At 40.2% G+C, this 25,803-nt stretch overlaps 1 protein-coding gene across 2 annotated transcripts in view; it reads right to left on the reverse strand.

Moving 5' to 3' along the window:
- Window positions 1-4,698: 4,698 nt before the first annotated feature.
- The window catches only part of RUNX2 (RUNX family transcription factor 2), a 218,038-nt gene continuing 196,933 nt past the window's right edge, over window positions 4,699-25,803 (reverse strand). Inside the window, exons 6-7 of one of the 2 annotated variants that reach the window (XM_053602203.1) lie at window positions 10,499-10,564; window positions 4,699-8,954 (exon numbers count right to left, since the gene is read on the reverse strand). In XM_053602203.1, the coding sequence (XP_053458178.1) occupies window positions 8,476-8,954; window positions 10,499-10,564 (545 nt within the window). In that variant the 3' untranslated portion in view covers window positions 4,699-8,475. The remainder of the gene's footprint in view (window positions 8,955-10,498; window positions 10,565-25,803) is intronic. The other variant, XM_053602204.1, reaches the window with a different exon arrangement.

Consider the following 25,803-nt stretch of genomic DNA (forward strand, 5'->3'; position numbering starts at 1 on the left):
TTTGTTGTTGTTTTCGTCTTTTTCTTTTTTTAAGCCATTGGGCTGTGAGCCTGAAGGAACTATATAATATGAAAAACCCTGAGAGGTTTTATTAGCCAATAAAAAAACTTAGTTCCTATTAACCACTTAACTCCTTGCTAAATTTTGGTACTTGCTTCCTCTCTGCCTCTCATGCCCGTAAGGAATGAAAGTTGGTTCACCAATCTTTCCCCGTACAACCTGAGTTCACAGTTTGTGTTCCAGAAGGCGTGGTTGAGAATCGTTTTCAATTATCATCTCTGCCTTTCTCATCTGTGAAACCACCAAAAGAAGATTTCCATAAGGAGCCAAATGTTCTATACCTCTAAATTTTCTACACACACAAAAAGACTCTTTAAGTTCTCTGTTAAAAAAAGAAAAAGAGTAAGGTGATTGCCATTTCCATGACATTAGATATTAAATGACTATCAGAGAAAACAAAACCAGGCTAAGGCATGACTGGGATATGTAATGATCCTACAGGTGGCTCCTCTCATTTGGGGCAGAATGAAGGGAAACTCACAGAGAAACAGAAAGTGAAACCTGGTCAGTTAGTTCACTGCCAGAAATAGATGGAGTTATAAAAAATAAATGACTTGATTTAGGGGGAAAAAAAGATGTCCAAGGAGATTCAAATCATAAAATTGTTTTATTAATACTTGCACAATTACATTTGTCACGTGGTTTTGCTGTTTGCTTTCTGCTGTTTCTGAAGAACAAATTTGCACATTTACATCAATGCATCATGTAATGTTTGGGAGGTTCTAGGTACCCCCATCTCTCAAAGACACTCCCCGGTCCTACCACTATGTACTGGACCTCTAACCCCACCGAGCCTACTCTATCCTACCTCCATTTTCCATAATCAGGCTAACTCGAGTACTTGTGATGCTCCAGGAAAAATGCCCTAAGAGTGAGGGACATAAGCCACTAAGAGCTGGTTACATCTTTGTGTCCTAATCCCAGTTAATGTTGCTGTTACAAGATCTATTCCTTGAAGGGCTTATGTGGAAGAATTCCTCCTTGCTTCTTAAAGCTATATTTTTTCTATTTCTTTATGAGAAAGGCAGGTGGGGGAAATGTGTTTCCCTTTCCATTGGCTGTGCAGGGGGACTGACTGAACTGGATAGCACAGATAGCAGTCAAGAAGTGAGCTGTGTTTGTGATGCGAAAACATAAAGCAAATTTTTAGAAACTCCCACTCAGTGGCCCAACATCATCATAACAAGTAACTTTTACTAAAATAAGTTTTAGCAAAAGTTAAGTGTGTTTCCAGAAATGTGATCCCTCTGCTTTCCAAGTGACTGAGCATATGTGAACAGCAGGGCTGGACTGAGTCAGAAGCAGCTTTTGAATAAAAGGTTTGCAGAACTGAATAGTAACCACCGAATGTCAGCTTTGCCATGCTCCCTGAACTGACATCGCAGGGAGCACCCAGTGGCCCTTGTCCTAATAACCATGGTGAAGAAGAGCAATTACCTCATCAGCACATGTGGGATGAAGGCAGTGCTTTTTTTGTTTTCTAGAATTTGTGAGAATAAAGAAAAAATGCGCGAAATAAGTGCTATGTCAAGGAGCACGTGTGTGGGCAGTGTCTTTTTCTGAACGACTGCTCAGGTACCTCTTCCCATCCTCCTACCCACCTCCTTCCCTCCCTTCAGGCGAGCACCTACGTATGTACATGTACAAACACACACACGCACACCCTTGGTATATTATCCTTTTCATCTTCAGTGGGTCCTTTTCTTTGCTAAGTTTTGATTCATAACTGTAAAAATTCATTTGGAAAGACTCGTGATTGAATAGCTACTGCTGAGAATCCCCTAAGGAAGACACACAGGAGCTTACCAGGGTGTACAGAAAAGGTGGCCAAGAGGAGAAAGATTTCCTTGCCTTCACTCAGAGCCAGAATTTAAAAATAGAGCATTAGCTCTCCATATTGGTTCCTACCTGGCCTTCCTTTCTTTTTTTTTTTTTTTTCCATTGTTTGGGATTCACTGAGGGTGCAAAGAATTAGGTTACGCTGATTACAGTTGTTAGGTAAAGTCCCTCTTGTAATTGTGTCCTGCGCCCAAGAGGTGTAACATACAGCATAAGCCCTCATGTCCCTCCCTCCTCCTCTCTCCCCACTCCCTCATCCCCTTCCCCCCTCCTCTTGTATTAGCTCATCTACTGTCTACTGGGCCTTTCTTAAGCATTTCTCTCTAGGCCGAGAAGAGAGCCAATCAATGAAGGAAGAGCAGAAGTGGTTAAGGAACAATTTGGAGTCTACCCGGGCTTTGTAGTCCTAGGGTACAAGCCAGGTTGTCTAATCACCTGAACTCACGGCACCAGTGTCTGGACAGCCCAAGTGTTGCTGACTCCCACATAAAGACACCCTTTCTGGCCCCTTAGGACTGTCTGGGAACAACAAATGCCTAAGTTTGCTGGGATTTCACAGTTGAGCTAGCCCATACTCAGGAAAACTATAATAGTCAGATAAATTGTCTTCCATTTCCCCAGAAAAATGTAGAGACTATGACAGTGTTATAGCCAAACTTCACTTTCAGATGCCCCTATTGTTCCCTAGGACTGGTCTCTAAAATTATTTTCAGATAGTTGAAATAAAGGGGCTGATTGATTGTTAACCTGATGATCTAGGCAGAGGTTGTTGCTTAAAGCAGACAAGACAGGATCTCCATTTCTGCAGTGGCTCTCTGCTAGGTCATTATTGTTTACCAAACATTTCCAGAGGGAATGAAAACTCAACTCATGAAGATCTGTGGGACCTGCTCTCACTGACTTTGAATGAGGGCTTCCCCAACATCCTCCCTTGCCTTTCAGACCATTTCCAAATCCCATAAATATAAACATGTGGCTCTTCCAGTGCATCTGTAGATAATAACTTCAGGGGGCTTCCTGTTTACATGGCAATACCCATTTCCCAGCCAAATAAACTCTGCAACAGAGAGCTGAGGTGTTTATGGGGCCAGTCTCGGCTGGGATTGAGTTAACAGGAAACACCCACTCTTGCAGAATTGTCTGTTGTTTAATATTTGGGGGACATCAGGGGTCAAAAACCCTGCAGAAATTGCTTTCCTCTTCCTCCCATGGTTTCAGTGAGAAACAGAGCAGCCATGATAAATATGGCCAACCAGTCGAGGCCTAACCAATTCCCAGAGTAGGGCTGTTCACTGGCTACACAGCCCATGATGCAGAGAGGAGGGAAGAAGACAAAAAGGCCAGGAGTGTCCCTCACAATCCCACAGGGTGCGATCTGGTGAAGGGATGGAAAAGTTCAATGCACGTCCATCACTGCAAAGCCCTTCCATATTCTGCCTGGCTACCCTGTTCTAAGGAGCAATGTATTCTCACATCAGCTCTGTCCATAAAGCCTGACCTAAGAACTTACAGAGAGCTTCTGCCCATTGCTTTCCATCGGGGAGATTTTGCCCCCAGGAGACAGTTGGTAAGTCTAGAAACATTTTTGGTTTCCATAAATAGTAAGGTACCACTAGCATCTAGTAGGCAGAGGCCAGGGACTCTGCCACACATCCTGCGATGCATAGGACAGCATCCCCGACACACACGAAAGACTTATCCATTCTGAAGTGTCTAGCCCAGTGTCTTTCTGCTAAAAACTACAGGAGTAAAGCGATTCGCCCTCAACCATCCTGCTGGACAAAACTAGAGGATGAAAAAAAGCCACTGGGCTTACTTCCCTTGTGAATGCCTTTTAAAGTCACACAGACGTTTAATTTAAAATAAATAAATAAATAAACAAATACACATCCTCAAAGAGTTGCAAACAAATTCTCTGGCCTAAGCTCACCCAAGTGCTTTTAGGATGTTTCCTATTCTTAGAAATTAACTGTTTCCAAGATATCTTAGAAAACAGTGCCCAAGGGTTAAGAATAAGCAGATCCTGTTAAGAGCTTCTAACTCTCAGCATGATGTGGGCCAGCTTGGCCATTGTCTGACCTCAGTACCACGGTTTCCTGGATCCATCTTTGAGAACTGCGGTGAACTAGAGCACACAGCAACATAGGACAACTACTCTGCCCCAGGCCCTCAACCTTATCACAAGGGAGGGACTTACCAAAAATAAACAATGGCCAAGAAAAAAAAATCTCTAAACTATAGTTATGTTCACGGGTAGAATTTTTCTGAGGCTAGAGCCCTCCAGGCCAAGGTCCCTTTTTACTCATCTGTGGCCCTTGGTTGACTACTTTTAAAAACCCAAAAGAAATGTGAGAAGGAAAATAGATTGCCCCTATGTCTGGGCTGCCAAAGAGCTTCTGACTATAGCCACAGGTTCCCTTGCTGGACCCTATTCGTAGTCCCAGAAATCAAGCATGAAATCATCAATTCATGACATTGTGTCATGTCCACACCCTGACTGGTCCCGCAGCTGAAGTAAAGGACCCTACCTAAGGCTGGGGTGAGTATTTCTCCTTTAGACACAAGCTAATAAGGAAGTGAGTTCACTGCTAAATTCTTCCCCCAACCCTCTCCAGGAATAGGACAAATCAAGAAGACAACTCTTACCGATAGTTTTTCCCCCCTCCTACCAGTAATACAGGATCTCTGTTCTTACTCAACCCTGGCAAATGCTAAGACCAGTAAGTGCCCAAGTGTAAGCAGGAGTAGGTGTCAAACCAGAGAGAAATCGCGGATGAGAAAAGACCCAATATACACACATAACAAAACCAAAAAAGCCATTTTATTGAAAATTAAATTCAAACTTCAAATTAATATTACAATCATGAGAAAAATGCCAAATAATTCCATTTACAATTGCAACATACAATACAGATAGTCCCTTTGAGTTAAGAGTAAACTTATCCACAATCACGGCCTGTGGCACAAAGCAGAATTTGTACAATATGTGCATGGGAAGCAATTCTTGGGGAACAGCAATTGGAAAAAATAAAAACGAAAGCTTGTATTTACACAAAATGCTACAGATATTTTTGTTCCACAGAAATCTAAAAATGGTAAAGCAAATCCAGAAAATGGAATTTTATTCAGAATACCTAAGAAACGACTGTAAGTTATGGTTTTGGCTGATATATTTCAAAGTACTGCATTAAAAAGCAAACAGTTATTTGTAAACATGAAGTAAACAAACATCTAAAAAATTCTCACATAGAAAATATTTTTAAATGCATCATCTTTTTAAGGACAACAAATTCAAGGTTTGGAAGGATCATCTTTATTATGTTTATTATTGTTTTTTCAAATACCGTAGGTATAATTATTACTTTTGCTAATGCTCTGTGTTTCCATGTATTAATCTATATTCTGGGCCAGTCTCTTTCCTCAGAATGGAGAGAACCCTTTGAGCCAGCACACACATCTCTTCCCTTCTGAATTAGCATGGATGTCCCTAATGGGATTTCTCTGCTCATTTTTAACTGGCCCTGGGTGGGGATGGGGGGAGTAAAAAGGCCTAACAGGAAAACAATAATCTGTTGAGTCTCTCAGTTCTGCTGGATGTCATCCCACTTATCTGAAACCAAAGCTGTGGTACCTGTTCTGGAACTCTGACACAGGTTGAAATTTGTGAGACAACTGAAAAAGATAAAAATGGAGCTGCATTGGTCATGCTGTAAATTCCTGCCATGTCTGTGCTGCAGAAGGAACCATGCTATTTTAACCCCAAGGAAATAGAGTGTTGACTAGTACATGGTTCCATAGTAGTAGTTAGACTTTGCTTTGGTCTTGAAATCCCAAATTATACACATGAACCAGTGCAAATTAAGGATTCAGTAAAAAGAAAAAAAAAATGAAAAAAATCCCCACAAAATTTTAACCCCATGGGCCAAAAAAGGACAGAACTTGTTCTAAGACATGTGAATTACCCCATTGGAGTGGTTGGAATGAGGCTGGAAGGAAGAAGTGCTTGAATTTTTCCCAAGGAAAAAACATTTAAAGTGTTTCTGGGTTGCTGCCTGCAGCCACTATAATAACATTTCAACACAAAAGCATCCCTAAAGTCACTTAGTATGTGTCCTGTAAACTTAAAAAAGCCCCTTTAACATTAAAAAATAATGTACAAATATAGTACCTTTTTATTAAATAGGATGCAGCTGGCACTGGTGGTAACATTTTTATGTTAATTAATTAAAATTGAAATGTGTAACCAGACACTGGCTTTTTTAAGTGCTGCTGAAACAAACACACATATTTTACACTTAAAAATAAATGGACAGTGGTGTGCTTCAAGCTACCACACACAAACAATAAATAGTATCAATTACTACTTCCATCTTAAGTAATAGAAAAGTGGCGTATTATCTAAGCATACTTGGTATACAACCTTTAGAAGGCAAAGTGTTTTTTTGTTTGTTTCCCCTTCAATTTTTACTAGAAGGAGTCAGGATGAATTCCATGGGAGACTCCCAGGCAAGAAGTACAGTTCCCGTTGCCCCTAGAAGCTGCCCTGCAATGCTGGGCAACCTACCAAGGTGGGCTTGAGAATGGCTACAGAGGAAGGGAGCCACTGGGGATGGAGGCAAATCTCTGCTAAGTTCTACTTAGGAGGGCACAGGACTCAAATGAAGGGGCCCTGACCAGTGTGGGCAAAGAGCAGGGACACCTGGTGGTGTCCAGATGATGTTGGTTTGGACTAAGGATCGGCACTTGGCAATTTGCCATGTGGTTGCCAGGTCAAAGTGCATCCTACAGAAGGGCTCTAGCTCAAATTCATACACGCAGTAGACACCAAACTCCATGTACCCTGGCCCTCCCTGGTAAGAAATACAAATGCCAACGGCTGTATGTAGATCCTCACAGGCTGTTATGTCCTCTCAGATCAGCTACCTGCTGGAACTTGGCTACTACTTCAGATGACCTGTTCCTCAAAGACAATGACATCATTCTGCACTCCTTTAAATGCAAATTCTCTGGAAAGTGGCCAGTGGGGCCTTGGATAAGGCAGATTTGGGTTCCCCTGATTCACTGTTTAGTAAGGCTGGCTAATTACAAATCCCTGGTACAGTTTTGCTTTCCTGTACTACACGTATCATGATCGATTCTTTATCAATGTGTGGCTTTAAGCTGACTAAGTCTTTGCTATGAAGCCTGAAGATTTAGAGTCTTGCTTAACTATAAAACCACAGAATATTTTTCTGCAGTTCAATGATTTATTTGTGCTTGGCTTTTTAATATGACAAAAGTCATAATTACCTGAAAGAAATTAGGAAACCACGTCACTCTAGCATTTCATGCTGATAAAGGGCAACATAGTTGATAAAGGGTTAAGAATTGTTCTGTGAATCCCTAATTATTGCTTTAAAAGGCAAAGCTGTGTTAGAGGCGATCAAAGATCTGAAAGAACTAAACGTAACATTTCCTTCATACATCACAAAAACAAGCTACATCTAAAATATTTGGAGATGGAAGTATTTTCAAACATCACATTGTGCATGGATGAACTGAAATTGCTTAGCAATATTTCAGATATGGCTCTAGCCCACCGAAGAAATTTGTTATTTAATAAAGAGCATTTTTAGAGACCGAAGTCAACATATCAATACACTAAGAAATGTTTCAAGGGCCCAAATGTCATTAAATAATTATAAATATATCTTTAAAGTTATATGACCATTCACGTTAGCAAGTTACCTCAGATTTTACACATATTCATAATTTAAAAAAAAAAAGAAAACAAATAACACACAGCCAAACGCAAACACTATCTATACCATTATGGCTATAATAAGGTATTGCCATTTTCAGTTTTGCATAAAAGGAGAAAAAGGGGTTTTAGGGATGGAATTTCTTTTTGGTTAAATGGGAAAGGGGGGAAGTATTAAAAAGTAAAATAAAATAATCTATCCTGATCAGTATTTTTGAAGTCACTTTCTTAGAGTAGAAGAAAAGAAACTGAACCAAACAGTTCAAATGAGTACCTGCATTAATCTGAAAGCGAAGTTTGGAACAGTGATTCTGAATGGAGCCTACTGAAATGGAAGCATCCATTCTAGCCCTTGTCCCTTTACATGCACCCTGACCAGCTTTACACGCAGGCCTGCAGAGTGCACTGTCCATACACAGCTGCAACCGGAAGGGTGTGTGGTTTCAAAGCACAGAGAGGAAGCGGCTTTGCTCTTCTCTCTCCTGAACCTGGAGTCCACCTCTCTGAATTGGCATGAACAGGTTATTTATGATAAAAGACCAAACAACAACAACCAAATACCTTTTCCCTTGTTTGTTCCTTTGTAAAAGTATATTTTAAATAGTAAACAATCTGAAACCCAATTGTGATTTTCTCTCTTGGGCCTTCTGCCTTCTCATTATCTACCCCTCTCATGGTTGCAAGACCATTGACTGAGTGAATGAAAAATCTTCTAAAAATAGGCACTTTGTAGATAGCTAATTGATATACATATATATGCACTCTCTCTATATATGTATATGTTGACTCGTGTGGGATGTGGCCCCCAGATACCGCTGGGCCACAGCTGAGGAATTTCAATATGGTCGCCAAACAGATTCATCCATTCTGCCACTAGAATTCAAAACAGTTGGGGAACTGCTGTGGCTTCCATCAGCGTCAACACCATCATTCTGGTTAGGCAAATTTGGATTTAATAGCGTGCTGCCATTCGAGGTGGTGGTGCATGGCGGAAGCATTCTGGAAGGAGACCGGTCTCCCCCCGGCACCATGGGGAACTGATAGGATCCTGACGAAGTGCCATAGTAGAGATATGGAGTGCTGCTGGTCTGGAAGGGTCCGCTCTGGCTTTGGGAGGAGCCGGGATAGGGTGGTGGCAAGTAGGTATGGTAGTGAGTGGTGGCGGACATACCGAGGGACATGCCTGAGGTGACTGGCGGGGTGTAAGTAAAGGTGGCTGGATAGTGCATTCGTGGGTTGGAGAAGCGGCTCTCAGTGAGGGATGAAATGCTGGGGAACTGCCTGGGGTCTGAAAAAGGGCCCAGTTCTGAAGCACCTAAAAATTATAACAGAAGATGGGGGGAAAAAAATCTGTAAATATCAATTAAAATAATGATAGAATTGTTACAAGAAAAAAAGAAAACTTTAGCTTTCCCAAAAAGGAATGGCAAGCCACAAACAGACCTTCAAATGCACAATCACTGTACAGTCTTCCCCCCACCCACTTTACAGTCTTAACAGCATTTATCCATAAGTTCTTCACTTGCAGCAGAATCCCAAAGGGCTTTAAAAACCCAGGTGTGTGCTAGGTCATATGTATAAACCAACCCAACACTCTGATCTTACAGGTTCACTCACCAGACTTAAGACCAAATCCTCATTGACTTTTTTTTTCTGTTTGTTTCTTTTTGCACTTCAGATAATTGAAGTGACATTTTTACTAAATCAGACAGGTTAATTTTCCTCAACTCAATATAAAGAAATTTGAAAATAATAAGTTTTATTATTGGTACTCTAGGAGGGCTCCGTCATCAATGAAGGGACATAGAAAAGACACTCTAACAGGCTCCTATAATTTCCTTTAAACCCTCAAAAGAATTAAAAAATGTTGCTGTAAGCTTCATCTTAGTAATTGTGAAATCAAATAAAGATTTCAATATAACCTGAAACTATCCTTCTTAGCTGGCGTGCATTGGGAAAGTCAACTAGATAAGTAAGTTTTGAAAGGGACGGGACAGGAAGGCTTAGTACGTTGGGAATCATTGCATTTCAAGTCTTGGTGGAAGACCTATGATGTGATTTATGCCAGGTGCTAACAGTAGCTTTTGTAACAGGCTGGCTGCCTAGGGGAGATTAAGCTGAGGGCACCTCCCCACCCATCTACCAGAAACCTGCACCACATCCTACAGAATCAGCTTCAGGTTAATTTGAAACAGTTACCTAGAGGCAAAGATGGGCCTCCTCTGAAAAGTGAAGTCCTTTTTCTTCTAAAGCTAAGAGTATGCCTCCTTAATATTATGTCTGGTGCCTAACTGAAGAAACCACAGTTATAAACCATTTCACATGGAAACTAGTTTTCTGAAATGACTAAAAACTTATAGTTGTGACCCTGAAAGACTGGGTTAATTATGATTTTCTAGAAGTGACAGAACTGTGGCAAGCCCTTTTATAATATCAATGCTCTTATTAAGATTTCGATCCCTTCTAAAATCTTCCAATTATTTGGATTGCATATTTGCTTTTCCTATAGCTTTTAGTTATAAGGAGAAGCACTAAGCAGTTCTAGAAGATCTTAGTGAATAGCTACTCACCAGTCCCATTTTCATTCAGCTCTTGATACTACAATCAATGTTTATTAAAGGAATAATCCTAATACTTTTCTTTAAAGGTGATGACTGAAGGTTGTTAATTTCTGTTAAAATGCAGCCTGCTTATGATCTTCATAACATGCTAGGGTTAAGAGCCATGACGTGCATTTGTAATAAAAAGTGACTATTTAAAAGCAACATATAGTAAACAAAACTGCAAATTGGACAGTACCAATCAGACAGCCCAGCCCAGCCCAGCCCTGCCCAGCCCAGCAATTGTGAAAAGTCTCACCTGCCTGGCTCTTCTTACTGAGAGTGGAAGGCCAAAGGCAGAAGTCAGAGGTGGCAGTGTCATCATCTGTAAAATGAGGGGTATGAGCTCTAAGTTCCCTTCCAGCTCTAAAGTTCTATGACCATGAATTCCATGACAGAAGGAGAAGCCACAGCCTTCAGGGAGGGGTAGACAGAGAGGTCCCCATTCTTCATTAGTACTTTCCCAGAGTCCACAGGCCCATAAGCAGAGGGTAGAAAGCTGGTGAGCAGCCCCTAATGCCAGAAGCAAACACTTTCAAGATGACAAAGCAAAACTGACATAGCCCAGGCAGTCACTCTCTGCTTTTTATAAATTCTTCCATCTTCAACTTGCCTCCATCTAACACCATCCCAAAATGAAATTCTGACAAGCTCAAGTTTAAAAATGTGCAAGTAGTGATTATGAGAGAATCAGAAAGGGGAGCAGATGAGCTGAAACGTCTCCCCTGCCCCATGTTTATGCGCTGTCTTAAATGATAGACACTAAAAGGGGGCCACACATGCTCCTTGGCCAGCCTTTGCACTGCAGAGCATCTAGGCGAACTTGAGTTGGCTGAGCTAATAGCTATAGGCAGGTCACTTCTGTATGCATTAAGTTCAATACTGAGATCGTGTGAGAAAAACCAGAATAACATGATCCATGTAAATCGGAAAGAAGGTGTAGTTAAAATGTCATCATTTGCCCCCAACAGAAGCACAGAGTTCACACAGATAGACATGTTACTGTAAAAAATGCTCCTCATGTGTATTTGTACTTAAAATACACTGTAGTAATAATTAAAATTCCATATGGTTTCACTTATTTTGATGCAGAAGCCTCATTAAAATCCTTTATGTGGGGCCTTTACAGTAAACTCCAATATGGTTTTGAATTTACCACTCTTCAGACCTTCTTCTTGATTTTACCTGATACATTTTGCTGATGTTTTTATTACCCATCACATGCCAGAATTGCTGTACCTTTTTGGTTTATAGATGCTAGCTAACACAAATTGACATTCATTTTTCAATTAATGAGCTCTGGTTGTGGTTTATAGAAAGCAATGCAACAAATTTCCGCTAGGTTTATAGTACTCTGACCAATCACTTGTAGTCATTTGAGTCTATAATGTCCTGAGGATTAACTCTTTCTTGACAAAGAGAGCTAATGTAGACTTTAAACAAAGTTGAAGATAATCTTTATAACTTAAAAAACAATGGAATGTTCTGAAATCTGTTTAGTCATTCTACGTTACCAAGAAATATTTCAGAAACCTACAATGTGTTCTGGATGAGGAAATAGCACCAATTTTCTATAATACAATATGAGCTCTCGTATGTTATACTCTATGTTGGGGAGCTAAGAGGAACCCTAAACTCAAAAAGAAAGAATATAAACTCCTTCCTAATTTTAAATTTATTTATACTAATTTTTATAAAAGCAAATAATATAATTAAATGTTCTTTTATTGAGTAGGGTTGCATATGTATTTCTAATCTCTGTTTTGTATTTGAACTCAGGTTTTCTTTTGACCTCCTTCTTAGCATCTTAACATATTCATACCTGTGTTACTAGCCACATTATAGACACAATCTTAAGAAAATAAATGAATATTACATTAACTAAAGTATACAAAATATAAATTTGAGAGTTACTAAAAGAGTCCACACGATGAAAGTTTTAAAAGTAATACTATCCCAATCTAATTTTATAGGCATAAAACCAAAGCTCCAAAACTGTCTCAGTGATATGCCTGGGGGCCTCAGAGCACCCCAGAGCCAGGTGAAAACTTCTGACTACAACCTACCGAATAAGTAAAGCCACGGGTGGTTTAGGGACCTTTTTAAAATAATAAGGAACAACTTTAATAAATCATTCCTTTTTGCTGTTATCCATGTATCTCTTCTATGTACATTAAGCTTCGGTGAACAGTGGAAGTTGCTTGGCAGCTGAGGATGCTACAGTCAATGCTTAGATCTTCTAGTTCTAAGAGTTTCAAAATGTCATGTGCCTACACTTGGGGGTGCCTGGAGGACTGCCAGGAATTACTGGAAGCCCAAGATAATCATGGTTTATCTTCCATCTTCCTGGTGAGTTTTTATTCAACTTGGAGGAAAGGAATATACTATACAGTAAATATGAATATGATATAGAGAGGACTGCTATACTTAGGTGAATTTTTAGATAAATAAAAAGCAGCTTCAACAAAAGTCTGTACTTGTGAAGCCTTAGGCTATGTCCCCAAATTCCCTAAAGTATCCAAATACCCCCTTCAGCTGGTTTAAGTCCTCTGATGGAAAAGTCTAAACTCCCGAGTTACTGCTTAGATAACACTAAGTTAAGCCCTGTTTGACAAACAGGAAAGATGAAATCCAGAGACAGGAAGCCATTTACTCAATATCACAAAATCGTGCATCTTGAGAGGGAGAGCCATAACTAGATAAATCTCTTTGACTTCTAACAAAGAATATGCAATATTAGTTACCCTTAAGGAATTTGGTTAACACAATCACAGATCTAACTATCCATCTATATTTATGTATGTACATCTGCTATCTTAAAGATCTACTTGTCTAAATAAAAAAATATTTCGGTAGACTCTTTTGGTACCTAAGTGTTGCCCCAACCAGAGTTATTATCTTTAGGATGCTGCTAACAAGTCTTTTAGGAATTGTTGATCTAATCTGCTAAATAGTAGGCAATTAGTTCAGTTGCTGAGGGCAAAATGTGAATGAGACCAAGGTCAAGGGTTTGATCCCCTTAGGACCTGCAGGCTTCCTACAGATGCAGTTCATTCCAAAGCTGCTGTCTACACCCCTAGCCACAGCCAGACAGCTTGCAAACAAATGTAGCTGTCATAAAGAGAGCTGCCAGAACCTCACTTATTAAAACAGCAGCAGCAGTTTTCCACAGCCTACTATACATAAGGGAAAAATACATTATAAAATGACCACAATGCTGAAAAAAAATAAAATCAATGTTAAAAGTAAAAATATCTTACCCTTCCCCACAAGGTCAATGAGAGAAATGGAAATAGCCTCTTTACCTGACCAGGTTTCTTGGGTCTTCAGAGCAAGTAGAAAGTATCTGAAGCCAAGATGAGGGGGAATATAAGAGGATCTGTGACCTGCTTTAATTCTCAGGGCCTGCAGTCCCCCCTGTGACATCTGTCCCACACTGCTCTCTAATGCTGCATATCCTGGCGGGGTGTCTGATTCCCTCTGGAGTGAGCTGTTGAGGACAGAGGTCTAATACTTCCCTCTTATTCAGTGCTTAATAACAGTAATATCTGACATTTCTAGGCCTTTACTTTAACATACACTTTCCATTTAGTAAGTCCTCAATAAATAATGGTTGACTGAAAATAATGGTTAACTGAAGATCTCCAAGGAGATCTTTAGAATGAAAGGAAATCAGAGTTTGAGAAGAGTAACAGTCTTGAGACCTGCCACTTGCCAGCTGGGAGACACTGTAGCTGCATTATCTTCTCTGAGCAGTAGAATTTATACAACCCAGCTGAAGAGGCAGGTTGGGGCAGAAAAAAGGAAAAGGGGCCTTTAATCCAGACTGAACATATGTTGGCAAATTCAGAGTCCTCCATCCTACTTTTTTTTACATGAGGGCATAAACGTACAAATGAAAACCCATCATACTTCTTAGCAATGAGGTGTTAACTTCAAAGCTTCATTGGGGCCTTTTAAATGGCAGGAGTTATTGCTTCAACAAATCTCAAATAAAGCCTAAGACCTTTTTATTAACCCCCTTATGGCATTCCTTCTATTTGAACATAATACACAAGATCTATGAATAGTTGCTCTCCTCTGGTAACCAAGAATCTTGGGAAGCTGCCCATTTCCCAACTATTGATATTCTACTTCTGTTCTAATAATATGTAGTTTCTATACCACTCTTTTGGACCCTGATTCACTCCTTGATTGAATTATTAGCTGTTTTTCTTTAGTCTATTCTCTCCAACTATAAAGCTAGCTTTGGATGGTAAAGGATTTGTCTTCCTTTCATATCCGTCTTAGAACTTAGCATACTAGAAGAGGTTACAATGAGAGAGAGAGAGAAAAAACATGTTGGGTATATGGTTGGATGGATTAATAAATAAGTAAACAAGTCTAAAGATCAGGAACTCCATACAATAGTGAATACATTTTGATACATTAAGGGAAAAAAGATATTAAGCAATGCTGATGTCAAAACTAAAATGTTAAAAAAGTGGAAAAAAACCCTAAAATGTAATTTAAATACATCGCATACCTATAAAACCTTGTAAAACTCTCTTTAAAGAACACTCAAAGCTATTCCCAAGCATCATTAATTACATCACTTGACCTCATATCACAAACAGGGGCCCCACAAACAGCAATTGCCACTAGTGGAATGGATGCCTCTGCTTTGGCTACCGATGTTATTCCCACTTCACTCCTAGCACCTGTCTTGCCTCAGAGCCAGTATCTGTGTACAAGTCCACACTGAGGAGCCCCAGAGAGATGAGATGACAGGGAAAGAGGGCCAGGCGAGAAACGCGTGTCCTGGCAGTAGGTTACCACACGCATCCCTCATCATGAGGCAGGGTTAATCATTGCCACTTAGCCAGTTAGACAAGGTCATGGTCTTCATTTTGAGTAACACAGGGTGAAACTCGCATCCTGCCTGAATTTCTACACTAGAATATAGAAGCTGTGTGTCAGAGTTACCAAAAATATAGATCACTTTTACAGATAAAGACATGGAAGCCTGTAGATAGGGTAGATCTCAGTGGCAGCATGAAACTCCAATGTTCTACTCTACCTCTGCTGCCCAGCAGAGCATGCCAGTGGGGAAAATGTAGAGGACCAGCCTCCAGCTTCCTGGGATCTGCATTTTACAAACACACACCTGAAAGGGGAATTCCTCTACTTACATAATACCTTTCCAAGCCACACAGGAGGCAGAGCCTTAAAACCAGCTAAATCACCACTTACCCAAACATGGGTCCACCACCTTTCACAAGGCACACTAAAAAGCTTTGCAATGGAGTGAAAAATAAGGAGTCTGTGGGTCTACTCAGAGTCCTCTGCCCTCCTTTTCCAAGATCACGTCCCATTGTTCCTCAGAATGGACTCTTCTTCCTCACAGAGTAGCATACACTTCGGACCCTCCTGGGGTTTTTGTTCACCCTCTCCCCAGAGCCCATGCCCCCCCTTCTCTGCCTGACCAAGGTAAGTAAGCACTGTCTTCACAGTCCACTACCACACAAGGACTTCATGGGTATACTAATCTTTGTCACAATCTTTTCTTTACTCTATAAGCCTTGAACATTTATGAATGTAAATCTTACAACTACATGCAAAGTATTACCATTGCTTTTAGGTATGTATTTTCATTTTCCAACTAAAGAGAAGGCAAATTAAGAGTAAGAACCACATATCCTTCTGTAGATCCTAGCTAATAACATATTACAGTGCAGAGAAAAGATGGATGCTTCAAAAAATTTTCCTAAGTGAATAAATTACTAGCATAGTCTCAAGCAGACAACATGACAGAAGCAGAAATGCTATATAAACACCACCCACAAGTCAAATTTAGACTACATGCAAGTATTACTTTGTGTTTTCCACGCTCAGGTTCTAAGGGATTAATTTTCTAAATTCCCCTGAATTTCTCCTCTCACACTAAAAAATCATCAAATATCTACCATCGAATTAGTTTTACTTTTAATCCCTTTAGATAACAACCAGGAAAAATATATCATATATAGGAGACTTGTAATGGATAGAAGGAACCAACAAAATAAGAATGTGAAATCAATTTCTTTTAAGATAATGAAATGACTAGCAAATTCCACCGTTTTGCAAAAGAGTGGAAAAGTGCCTCAACTATCCAGTATAAATATTTGTTTTCCGTGTTGTAATGAATTGTACTTTTCCACTGCATGCTCACAAATTCTGAAAGACCAGCTGATCCTAAGGCTAAGAAAGTATGTTATGCCGAAGGAAAAAGAGAAAGAAACAAAACAAAACAAAAAAAAAAGCCTGGCAATTTCCAGAAATTTCCAGCCATTCCTTAAACCCACCCAAATTTTGAGAATATTGTTGGAATAATATATTTCCTTTTTGTAAAGGGAAGAGTGGCCCTCAAAAGACATTGGAGTGCATGTGTATTCATATAGGGAGGAGAATAAGAGAGAAGGAAGGAACCAAAGAAGGAAGAGGAGAGAAGAGGGAGGGAGAAAAAGGGAGATCTTCTTGCTAGGCCTTGATTAAGAACTTTTTAAATCCTAGGAAGGGTGGATAGTCTTTGAAACCAGATCCACTGCAGGAAGGAGGCCAGCACCCAGGACACCGTGTCTTTCAGAAGGGGCCACCCACGGTGCCGTGGCGGTCATATGACTGCTCTGTCACATCCTGAAGCCATTTCCAGCCCATGCACACGTCTGTGCTCCCATTTAGAGAGGATGGGATATATTGGGAACACACATATGGAAACACTTTCAGAGAATCAGTTTCCATGAAATTCATAATGAGCCAAGTGGCTTCAGATGTGGTTGCGTTCCTCCGATTAGCCAGGGGAAAAAAGGAGAAAAGGAGGAAAAAAGGGACAAATCCACCCTTTCAGACCTTATTTCAGTTTCAGAAAAATTAAAAACCACTAATGACTTATGGCTACCAAAACATGGAGTCAGAATTAAGGGAAGACGAACTAGGAAAACCAGGGAAAGAGGCTTAACAGCGATAGTCTTTCTCTCCTAAAAATAACAGCTTCAATATCGGAAATCCTATCTTAAATCAGGGGGAAGCTTTCCCGTGATGCTGATATCTGCTAGAGCAGCAGAATTCTTTTTCTGACACTCTGGAGGATGGTAGGGCGCGTGCGCACAAGAGGAGGCGGGAGGAGGCGGGGCGGTGGGGAGCCCGGCAGAGGCTACGGGACCAGCTCTTATTTGATAACATGTGTGGTCAATTAAGATTATTTTAAAAAATTGCAACTAAATGATAAATTGTTCCTAAGTAAATCTTTCAAAACGGGCTGAATTCAGAGGGGACAGCCCAGCATTTTCCTGTGGCCTGTGCTAGTGGTAACTTGGACTATATTAAAAGCAGAAATTTATGAACTGGTTGAGATGTTATATATTAGACACCAAAGCTTGGCTGATAGGAAGGCATGAAATACAAGAAGGGAACTCATGGGGAAGAGTTTTTAAAGAGGGACATTCAACTGATATTGGTAAGTTAAAAACATTATTTTTATACTAAAACGAAACAGGCATATTCTGGAATAAAATTCACATGAATTTTCAGACAAAGCAAGAGACTCAAAAATATTCTCCTTGGGGGATTGGGGTTGTTTTGTGTTGTGTCAACAGAATGGGGAAAGCAGGAGCAGTGAAGGAGTCTTTGAGTTTCCTCTGCCCTTTGGGGTGCTTCACTGGAAACATCGGAGCAGCATTTCTTTCAGGCTTGGTAACAACAGCCTAAACCCCTTATGTAGGAATGCTCTGATTCCAAGCTGCTTGACGATGGGCTAGGAACCAGGGCTGACTACTGCTTAATAAACCAGTGTTTACTTTTCCCCAACCACGTAAGTACTATAAGTGATTTAATACTCACAGTATCCCATGGTGTTAACAAAAACTGAGTAAGGGAAAGAGTGGCTAAGCAAACTAAGACACCATATTCATATCTGCAGAGGAGCTTTACTCCATTGAAGCCATTAAACCCTCTGTGAGGTAGACAGCATCATACCCCACATTATGGCCAACAAACTTAAGCTCCAAAAAATGTTAAGTGATTTCCTCCAGGTTATGTGGTAGACCCGAACCTAGCCCCAGAACTGTGGGGCACTACTGCCACTGTCTCCTCTAAGGTGCAGATTCAAGGTCATATTCATGTGAATTCTAGTAGACTGGCGTGGCTACCTGGAGGACAGTGATGGAAAGGTTCTGATCAATTACCAGTGACAGCCCAGACAGGAATGGGGATGGAGATGGTCAGGAGGTAGGATGAGAGGCTGATGTGTGCCACTTATTTGCCATGCCTGACCCACCCCTGGAATTAGGATGTTGACTTTACCACTGATGTTCTGAATGATCTGAGCAAGGTATGTTTTATATTCCTCAGGTCACCTCAGAGGAATTGGTAACAGGACACAGCAAATAACAAACATCTCCATCTCAAAGGGCATTCCTTCTTCCCAGTACTATTAGAACTAGTAGAGCCAGAGAAGGAGGACACTGGAAAGACAGGGTCCAAGCTAGAAAGACACCAATTGAGAATCAGAATCCCTCAATTTCTGATCAACTCCACACATCCAGCTCCAGGTCCAACCAAACTCTTCTGTCAAAAACCATGACTGAGAAGACAGCTGTCTTTTGAGATAGGGAAAACAGGCTATGAAAGAAAGCTAAATCACCACACAGGCCGCATTCCACCACCCCCTGAACACAAACACTGTGTTATCAGATAGCCTGAATTGTCTGCTTCTTAAAGCAGGAATAGATTGGCTGCTCTAAATCGAAAACCAGCCCAGGCTAAGAATGTCTCTATACCTGAGCCTAGCGCTGATTCAGGAGCACGGCCTAGGGAAAGGCAAAGCCTGCTCCAGGCAGCAGCTGCTTTCAAAACAGACTCACCCAAAAGCTGAGGCATAATTTTTTAAAATACATTCAACCAACCAAATAAGAGGTCAGACAATTAAGTTTGTGAACTCATTCTAGAAAAAGTGCTACATACCTCATTGCTAAATATCACTACAGTTACCTTCAAAACACTTCCATTGGCCATCTGGTGACCATAGTGATATTCCGCAATGAGATATGTAGCACTTTTTCTAGGCCGACTTTGCAAACTTAATTGTCAGACTTTGTCTGTTGAAGCTCTGATAGCCATTCCAGAAAAAAAGTTCCCAAATTGCTTTGAAGGGTGGACTAGGCGCTGGCATTGGTGCATAGGGAGTACCTTGAACGTGACTGTAGTGATGTTCAGAAGTAAAATATGTAGCGCTTTTTCGAAGTTGAGTATGCAAACTTGTAGACCTCAAAAGGCTTAGTGCTCCAGTGTGGCCCAACAGCCCTCAGGCTGTTCTGACCTTAAAGCTTTGTGCCCAAGGCCCCTAAAACCCAGAACTTGAACCAGACTACTCAAGTGCTGTTCAGCCTCTATAAATCAGCTCCCATGGGATAAATTATCTAACACAATCCATATTAATCTAAGATCAAAGCCACAAGCGTTAAGCTTCAAACTGTATCCCGCTAGGCCCTAGTCTTGTTTTTGCCTTCTCCCTCCTGCAGTCAGAGGCATACACTTACCTGCTCCTCAACGTAGGCCTGGGTTGATCAGGCCCTGAGACTGGTTCCTGTCCCAGGAGTAAATATAAGAGGTCCTGCTTATGCGAGAAGCTTGCCTTATAATCAAGGTTCACTTTTATTTGTGTTGTCTTCTCCTCAGGTGGCTTATCTGGGTTCCTGAATCCTTGTCTTGTTTGACCTTCTAATTCTCGGGGGTTCCTTGTTCAGAACCGCCTTCCTGTTCCGTGACTTCATGCCATGCTTTGTTACTCAGGTATGTGTGTATTTTTAGCTCACTGTATCAGGCACACACAAACATCTGCAGGAGCGACAGTCTTGTGTCAACTTACCTTTCCAGTCTTGTCTCTCATTCTACTCTTCATGAACTCTACAATCCAGTCACACAGGACCCTTTTGCATTTTCTGTCCTACCCTGCATTTCGCCCCATTCTACCTTAGTTTACATTATTCCATTGGTGCTTATATCCCCCTTCCACCCTATCTCGGCCTCCTGAAATTCTCATCAGCCTTTAAAATCTACCTCACAAACCCCTTGTGCTTTGCGAGCTTCTTGGCACATTCCTTATTCAGCTCATAACAACCTCTCCTTCCCCTGCATTCACTTTTTCTTCATTTACATGTCTCTTACAGGTGAGCAGAGGAAGCAACCATCACCTCATCACCCCCACTGGTCTTAACTCCTTAAGTATGGGAACTCTGTCCTATTCATCTTTCAATGTGCACCATAGCCCTTCTCAGAATTACAGACAAAAAGTATTTAAATGCGTATGAAGAAAAAAAACAATGGCAATACCCAATGTGGCCTACATCCTTGCCTCTAATTGACTTTTGCCTGTGCATCTGCAACCAACTACCTTTCCTGGCTGCTACCCCTATGTTTACCTAAACCCAAAGGTGCAATTAGTTCTGGATCCACAGCTCTCCTCTGGCTGCCAGTTTTATATCTCTTATTCTAACCTACTCCCTGGCTTGCTCCTTTTATCCTATGAATAAAAACCATTTTGGACATTTTCAGAACCAACAAACTATCAATCCCATATGAATCTGACTCTCAAAAATAATATTAAATGAAGAGGTAACATCTCCAATTTTGCCTTTCCAGTTTTCTTTGTTTTCACATACATTTGATTTTAATTGTACAAAAAGCCTATGGGGGTGAGGAGGCATGATAGACACCAACTGATGATGAAGCTTCTGTCATCACAGAAAGACTGCACTGCCTTAAGGATGTAGATAATTAGTGGCGGAGCAGAAATAAAATTGCTGGGTTTCCTAATTCATGTCCTTTCCTCCCCCATTAGACTTTCTTTCTTTTTGTTTTGTTTTGTTTTGTTTTGAGATAGAGTCTCAAGGTGTTGCCCTTGGTACAGTGCCACAGCTCACAGCAACTTCAAACTCTTGGGCTTAAGCCTCAGTCTCCCAAGTAGCTGGGACTACAGGTGCCCGCCATAATACCTGGCTATTTTTTTGTTATAATTGTCATTGTTGTTTGGCAGGTCTGGGCTGGATTCGAACCCCCCAGCTCCTGTGTATGTGGCTGGCGCCCTAGCCGCTGAGCTACAGGTGCCAAGCCTCCCCCACTAGACTATCGTCATTAGCATCTACTACTTTTCATCCAAACAGAAGCCTTGATAGGAGAAAAGATGGTATTTCTTTAAAAATATGAACCATTTCACTTATTTTTTTGCCCTAAAGTAATGACTGGCATGTCGTCTCACATTGGACGTTTACGTCCAGTGACATCAGCACAGCAGACTACTACCTTTTATTTACCTGAAAAACTGGCTTACTTTGAAAAGAATCTCTTTTCTTTGTTGCTGGGATTTAGCCTAAAAACATGTACAAGAGTCTTCGTACAACTCGGAGACAATGCTCCTTATGTAACTTCTGAATCCAAACGCAGTGTTGTAGCAACTCGTTCCTCTGACAGTCTCAGCATTTTTCCACTCAAGCCCTGCACACAGAATTAACTCAAAACTTCTGTAAGAAAAACGTCCCTTTTAGAGTTTGATTTGGCATCAATTTCAAAGAGCTGTTTGTATATTTTAGAATATGTAGAATTTTCCTTTGATTGAAACCTCTCTTTTAACAATGGACAAGAGATGATTTCTCTTCTGAGTGACTTAAACAAAAACAAACACATCTTAGTTACATAGAGCCTTGTTCTCAAAGTGGTTTTCTGAGAGAAATCAAACCTTACAGATTGTTAAGCATTTGGCAAAAGCCTTCAAACAGCCAAAGCCAAATAGTGAGATTTTCCTTGTTATAAGAGATAAACAAATACTAAAGCAAAAAAAAAAAAAAAAAAGAATCTTCTTTTACTTTCTGCCCTGCTTGATAACATTGCCCTCTCAATACACACACACCCCTTCAGAGGGGTTTCATCTTCGATGTTTATTCCTGGTGCTATAGTAATAAACTTGCCACAAATCGACATTTTCAACATCTGTTTGTGGCTGCTCCCAGACTCCTTATATTTCTTTGGGACATGAAGCCTTCTGTCTCCCAAGTGTAAACAGACACACCTAATTATGTTTAAGGTGTCTGAGAGCAGCTACTTGTTTTGATGACCAAAGAATAACAACAACAAGAAAAAAAAGAAGAAGAAGAAGAAGAAGAAAGGCCTGGTCTGCTCATTTGCTATGGGACAAACATACAGTAGTCCAGTAGTAGCTCCTCGCTGCCAGCCAAGGATCAAATCCAAGTCTTATTTTTCTCAGCCTGCAAATAATGTCCACTGAGTTCATTCCAGATGTGGACCAGAATAACTGGTGACTGGTCAAGAGAGATGGGGCCACCACAGATGCAGGGCCAAAGCTACTCAATCTCTTCATAAAAACTTTTAAGTTTAGGGGGAACAGAGGGAAAAGCAAAGGAGGAGCAGATAGTTTAGTGTTATTCTTCAGATCACAGCAGCCATGTATAGCAAGAAAAAACAGCAGCAGCCTACAAGAAGGGTCGCAAGAAAAAATAACTAGAACATGGAACTAGAAATTGGAGATGGGAGTTCTCATCACAGTGCTCCCTCTACCCACCTGCCACTCCCTCCCTGATCTACATCTACCTCACCAGCAAAATGTGGTAATTTGATGAAAGCATCTCCATGGATTTTCCAGCTCTAAAATTTTGATTCTGCTACATATTAGACAACTCTAAGAATTCAAAAAATACCTTCCAAAATCCTACTAGACTGCTTCTGTAAGGAAAGGAACCCATTCATTAAAAAATAGTATTTGTTTTCAAAATGAAATAACAAATTTTTATATCCAATGTACAAAAAAACCCAGATTTTCTAAGTATAAAATACCAGTTCAAAAATTTAGAATCTTTTACCACAAGATAAACAAAATATAATTGTTAACAATAGTTTGTAACATAGGCCTAAATGGGAACACTGTTGGTATTTTTAAGAAGTCCTTCATCATTAAATTTGGTAGCAAAGGAGTTAAAACAAACCTTAGATTTGCATATTCAATGTGAGTTATTTCTGTTTCTTTTTTGTTCTAAATTCTTTTTAAGCAAACTGTTTTAATCTTAAAAGATAATTTTTAATCAACCTTTCCATTTAAGCAGCTTTAAGTTTCCTTGCCCCACATGCCAAAACATATACTTTGAGGTTTTAAAATTTCATTAATATGTATAATTTTAACCTCTAGAATAAAATGTATGCTTTCAAAATTGGGAAAGAGATGATTTCCACTATTATTTCTAGTTAGGAGTTTGGCGAGTTTTACTTTGTTTGGGGTCCTGACCTGCATCCAGCATGCATGCTGGCTACTTGGAAGGACTGCTCATGTTATCCAAGTAAAGCCTGGGAAGACCAGTAGTATAATAATCCCTCTGGGAATGACACCCAGAGGCTTCTGTAGCAAAGTCTCATTCTGATATGGAGACTCCTATGACAAAGCACACTAGAGAAAAGCACATTGTTTAGAGCCAAAAGACTAATGGTTGAATTTTTGTTCTTCTCTTACATTGGGTGATTTGGGACAAATCTACAAATATGTCTGAGCCCTAAATTCCTGCTAGCAAAATACAGAGTATAATAATATTGACACTCCAATGAGTTGTTGTGGCAATTAAATAAAATAATCCCTCTATATTTTTAAAAATTATCTAAATATGTAATATTATTAACACTAAGTTTTGCTATGTACTTATTTTTACTATCATCTTTGGATTTCTTTGCCATATAATTCTTCCCATTTTCCTCTGCACTTAATTTATCTTAGGTTCTAATATGGTGTTCTTTACTTACAAGCTTATTTCTGGCATCAGAAAAGTTACTATTATAGATGGCCAGAGTGTCCTAGGTCTTTTTAATTTTCTCACTCTCTGGAGTTCCTGAATTAGAGCAGAGGAATCATTCAAGCTGTCCCCTCAAAGATGCCTCTTCCTTTCTGAGGGAATCCTCACTTTTTCTATACATGTTCTTTTGTGGCTGGCGGAGTATCCACATCTTGTGGCTGACCAGGCCTTCAGGCTAGCACCCTCTGGAGACAGTAGCTAGACAGGCTGCCAGAGTCCATTGTCATCTAACTGCACTGGCCTGTGGGCTTCCTCATGTGCTACGTGATGCTGTAAGAATCACTGTTGGGGAATCCAACAGTTCCAACACCAAGATTGTGCTTGTACCAGACTCTATTCTTTCTCTCTTTCTCTCAAAGATAACCTGTTTTATCTGATATATGTTAGAGCTTGCTTGCCACACTTTTATATAACTGATGGGTTTTATCCAATCTGCCTTTTACATAACCTAAAATGATACTGCTTATTTGATTTTTAAAAACATTTAAAATGATCTATTGTAAACTTTTAATTAGACGTTCGACCTTTTTATTAAAATGTAGGTAGGAAGACCCTGGGGAAGAGGGTCACTTTGGAGAAAGAGTTCTTCTCTTTTAGATACTAGGCAACATGGCAAAAAAGAGAAGGGAGATGTAACACAACCATCTGCAGAAGCTGTGGCTTGGCTAGTCTGAAGCTGACACTTCAAATCCTAGCTTGCAAAATCCGCAAACAGGCTAAAAGATAACCACATCTCCAGTTTTCTAGTTTTAAGGTCCTTAAACATATGTCTAGTTACCCTTCTCCTTAATCCACTTGTGTGGTGATTTTCAACATTGTACTACAGTGTCACAGTGAAATAGATCAGTGCCCAAGCCGCAAGCTGGACAGCGGTGGCTTTCATCCTGCCCTTCATCTGAAGAGGAGGGAAATTCATTACACACATCTGCACTATCAGGATTCATACCTCTGGCTCATGGGGAGAAAATACCCCTCTTTTCAATGGGGCACTCTGTTTCTACATTTTATTTCTTTTAAAAGTGACTTTTTTTCCAGTGGCTCTTTATTTGCTTTTCCTCATGATGAGAAAATTCCCATTGATTTTATTTTTTTATTTCTATTCCTTTTCACTATACTCTTCTAAATGAAAACAGCAGGGAGAAAGTTAAAAACCAGGTTTGACAGCCAAAGAAATGTCCAACCTATCATCCAAAGACCCAGTCTACAGTTTTCAAAGCTCCTGGAATTATTCTGGATTCCCTATGCTGACACCCTTGAAACTGTGTCTTATGTTGTCAGATGTCAAGGTCTAAATGTATAGTTCCTTGGTGTAAATTAATCTGACTTCAGGTTGCTACACATCAGAATCAATTAAAGTACAAAACAAAAATTGTCCTGACATCTATAGTAGTTGTTCCCATTAATTTGTTATTTTTCAGTCAAACACTGTCCTAGCCTTTATTGTTATTGTTGACGACTAAATCTTTTTTGTATGAAACCTACCCCTACAGGCTTTAATTTAGAATCACGGACATACAAAGCTTTATGGATGTCTTGGAAAATATATAGCACAATAACCCACCTAAGACATGAGGAAGCTAAAACCTATAGAAATTAAGTAACCAGAAATTAGAAATCAGAGGCACATCCTCAATTCCTAGCCAAGTGCTTTCTCCCACACAGTACCAACAATGCTATGAGTGTTTAATCACTATTCCAAATG

Source organism: Nycticebus coucang, chromosome 9 (genome assembly GCF_027406575.1).
Source record: "Nycticebus coucang isolate mNycCou1 chromosome 9, mNycCou1.pri, whole genome shotgun sequence".
Taxonomy (NCBI): domain Eukaryota; kingdom Metazoa; phylum Chordata; class Mammalia; order Primates; family Lorisidae; genus Nycticebus; species Nycticebus coucang.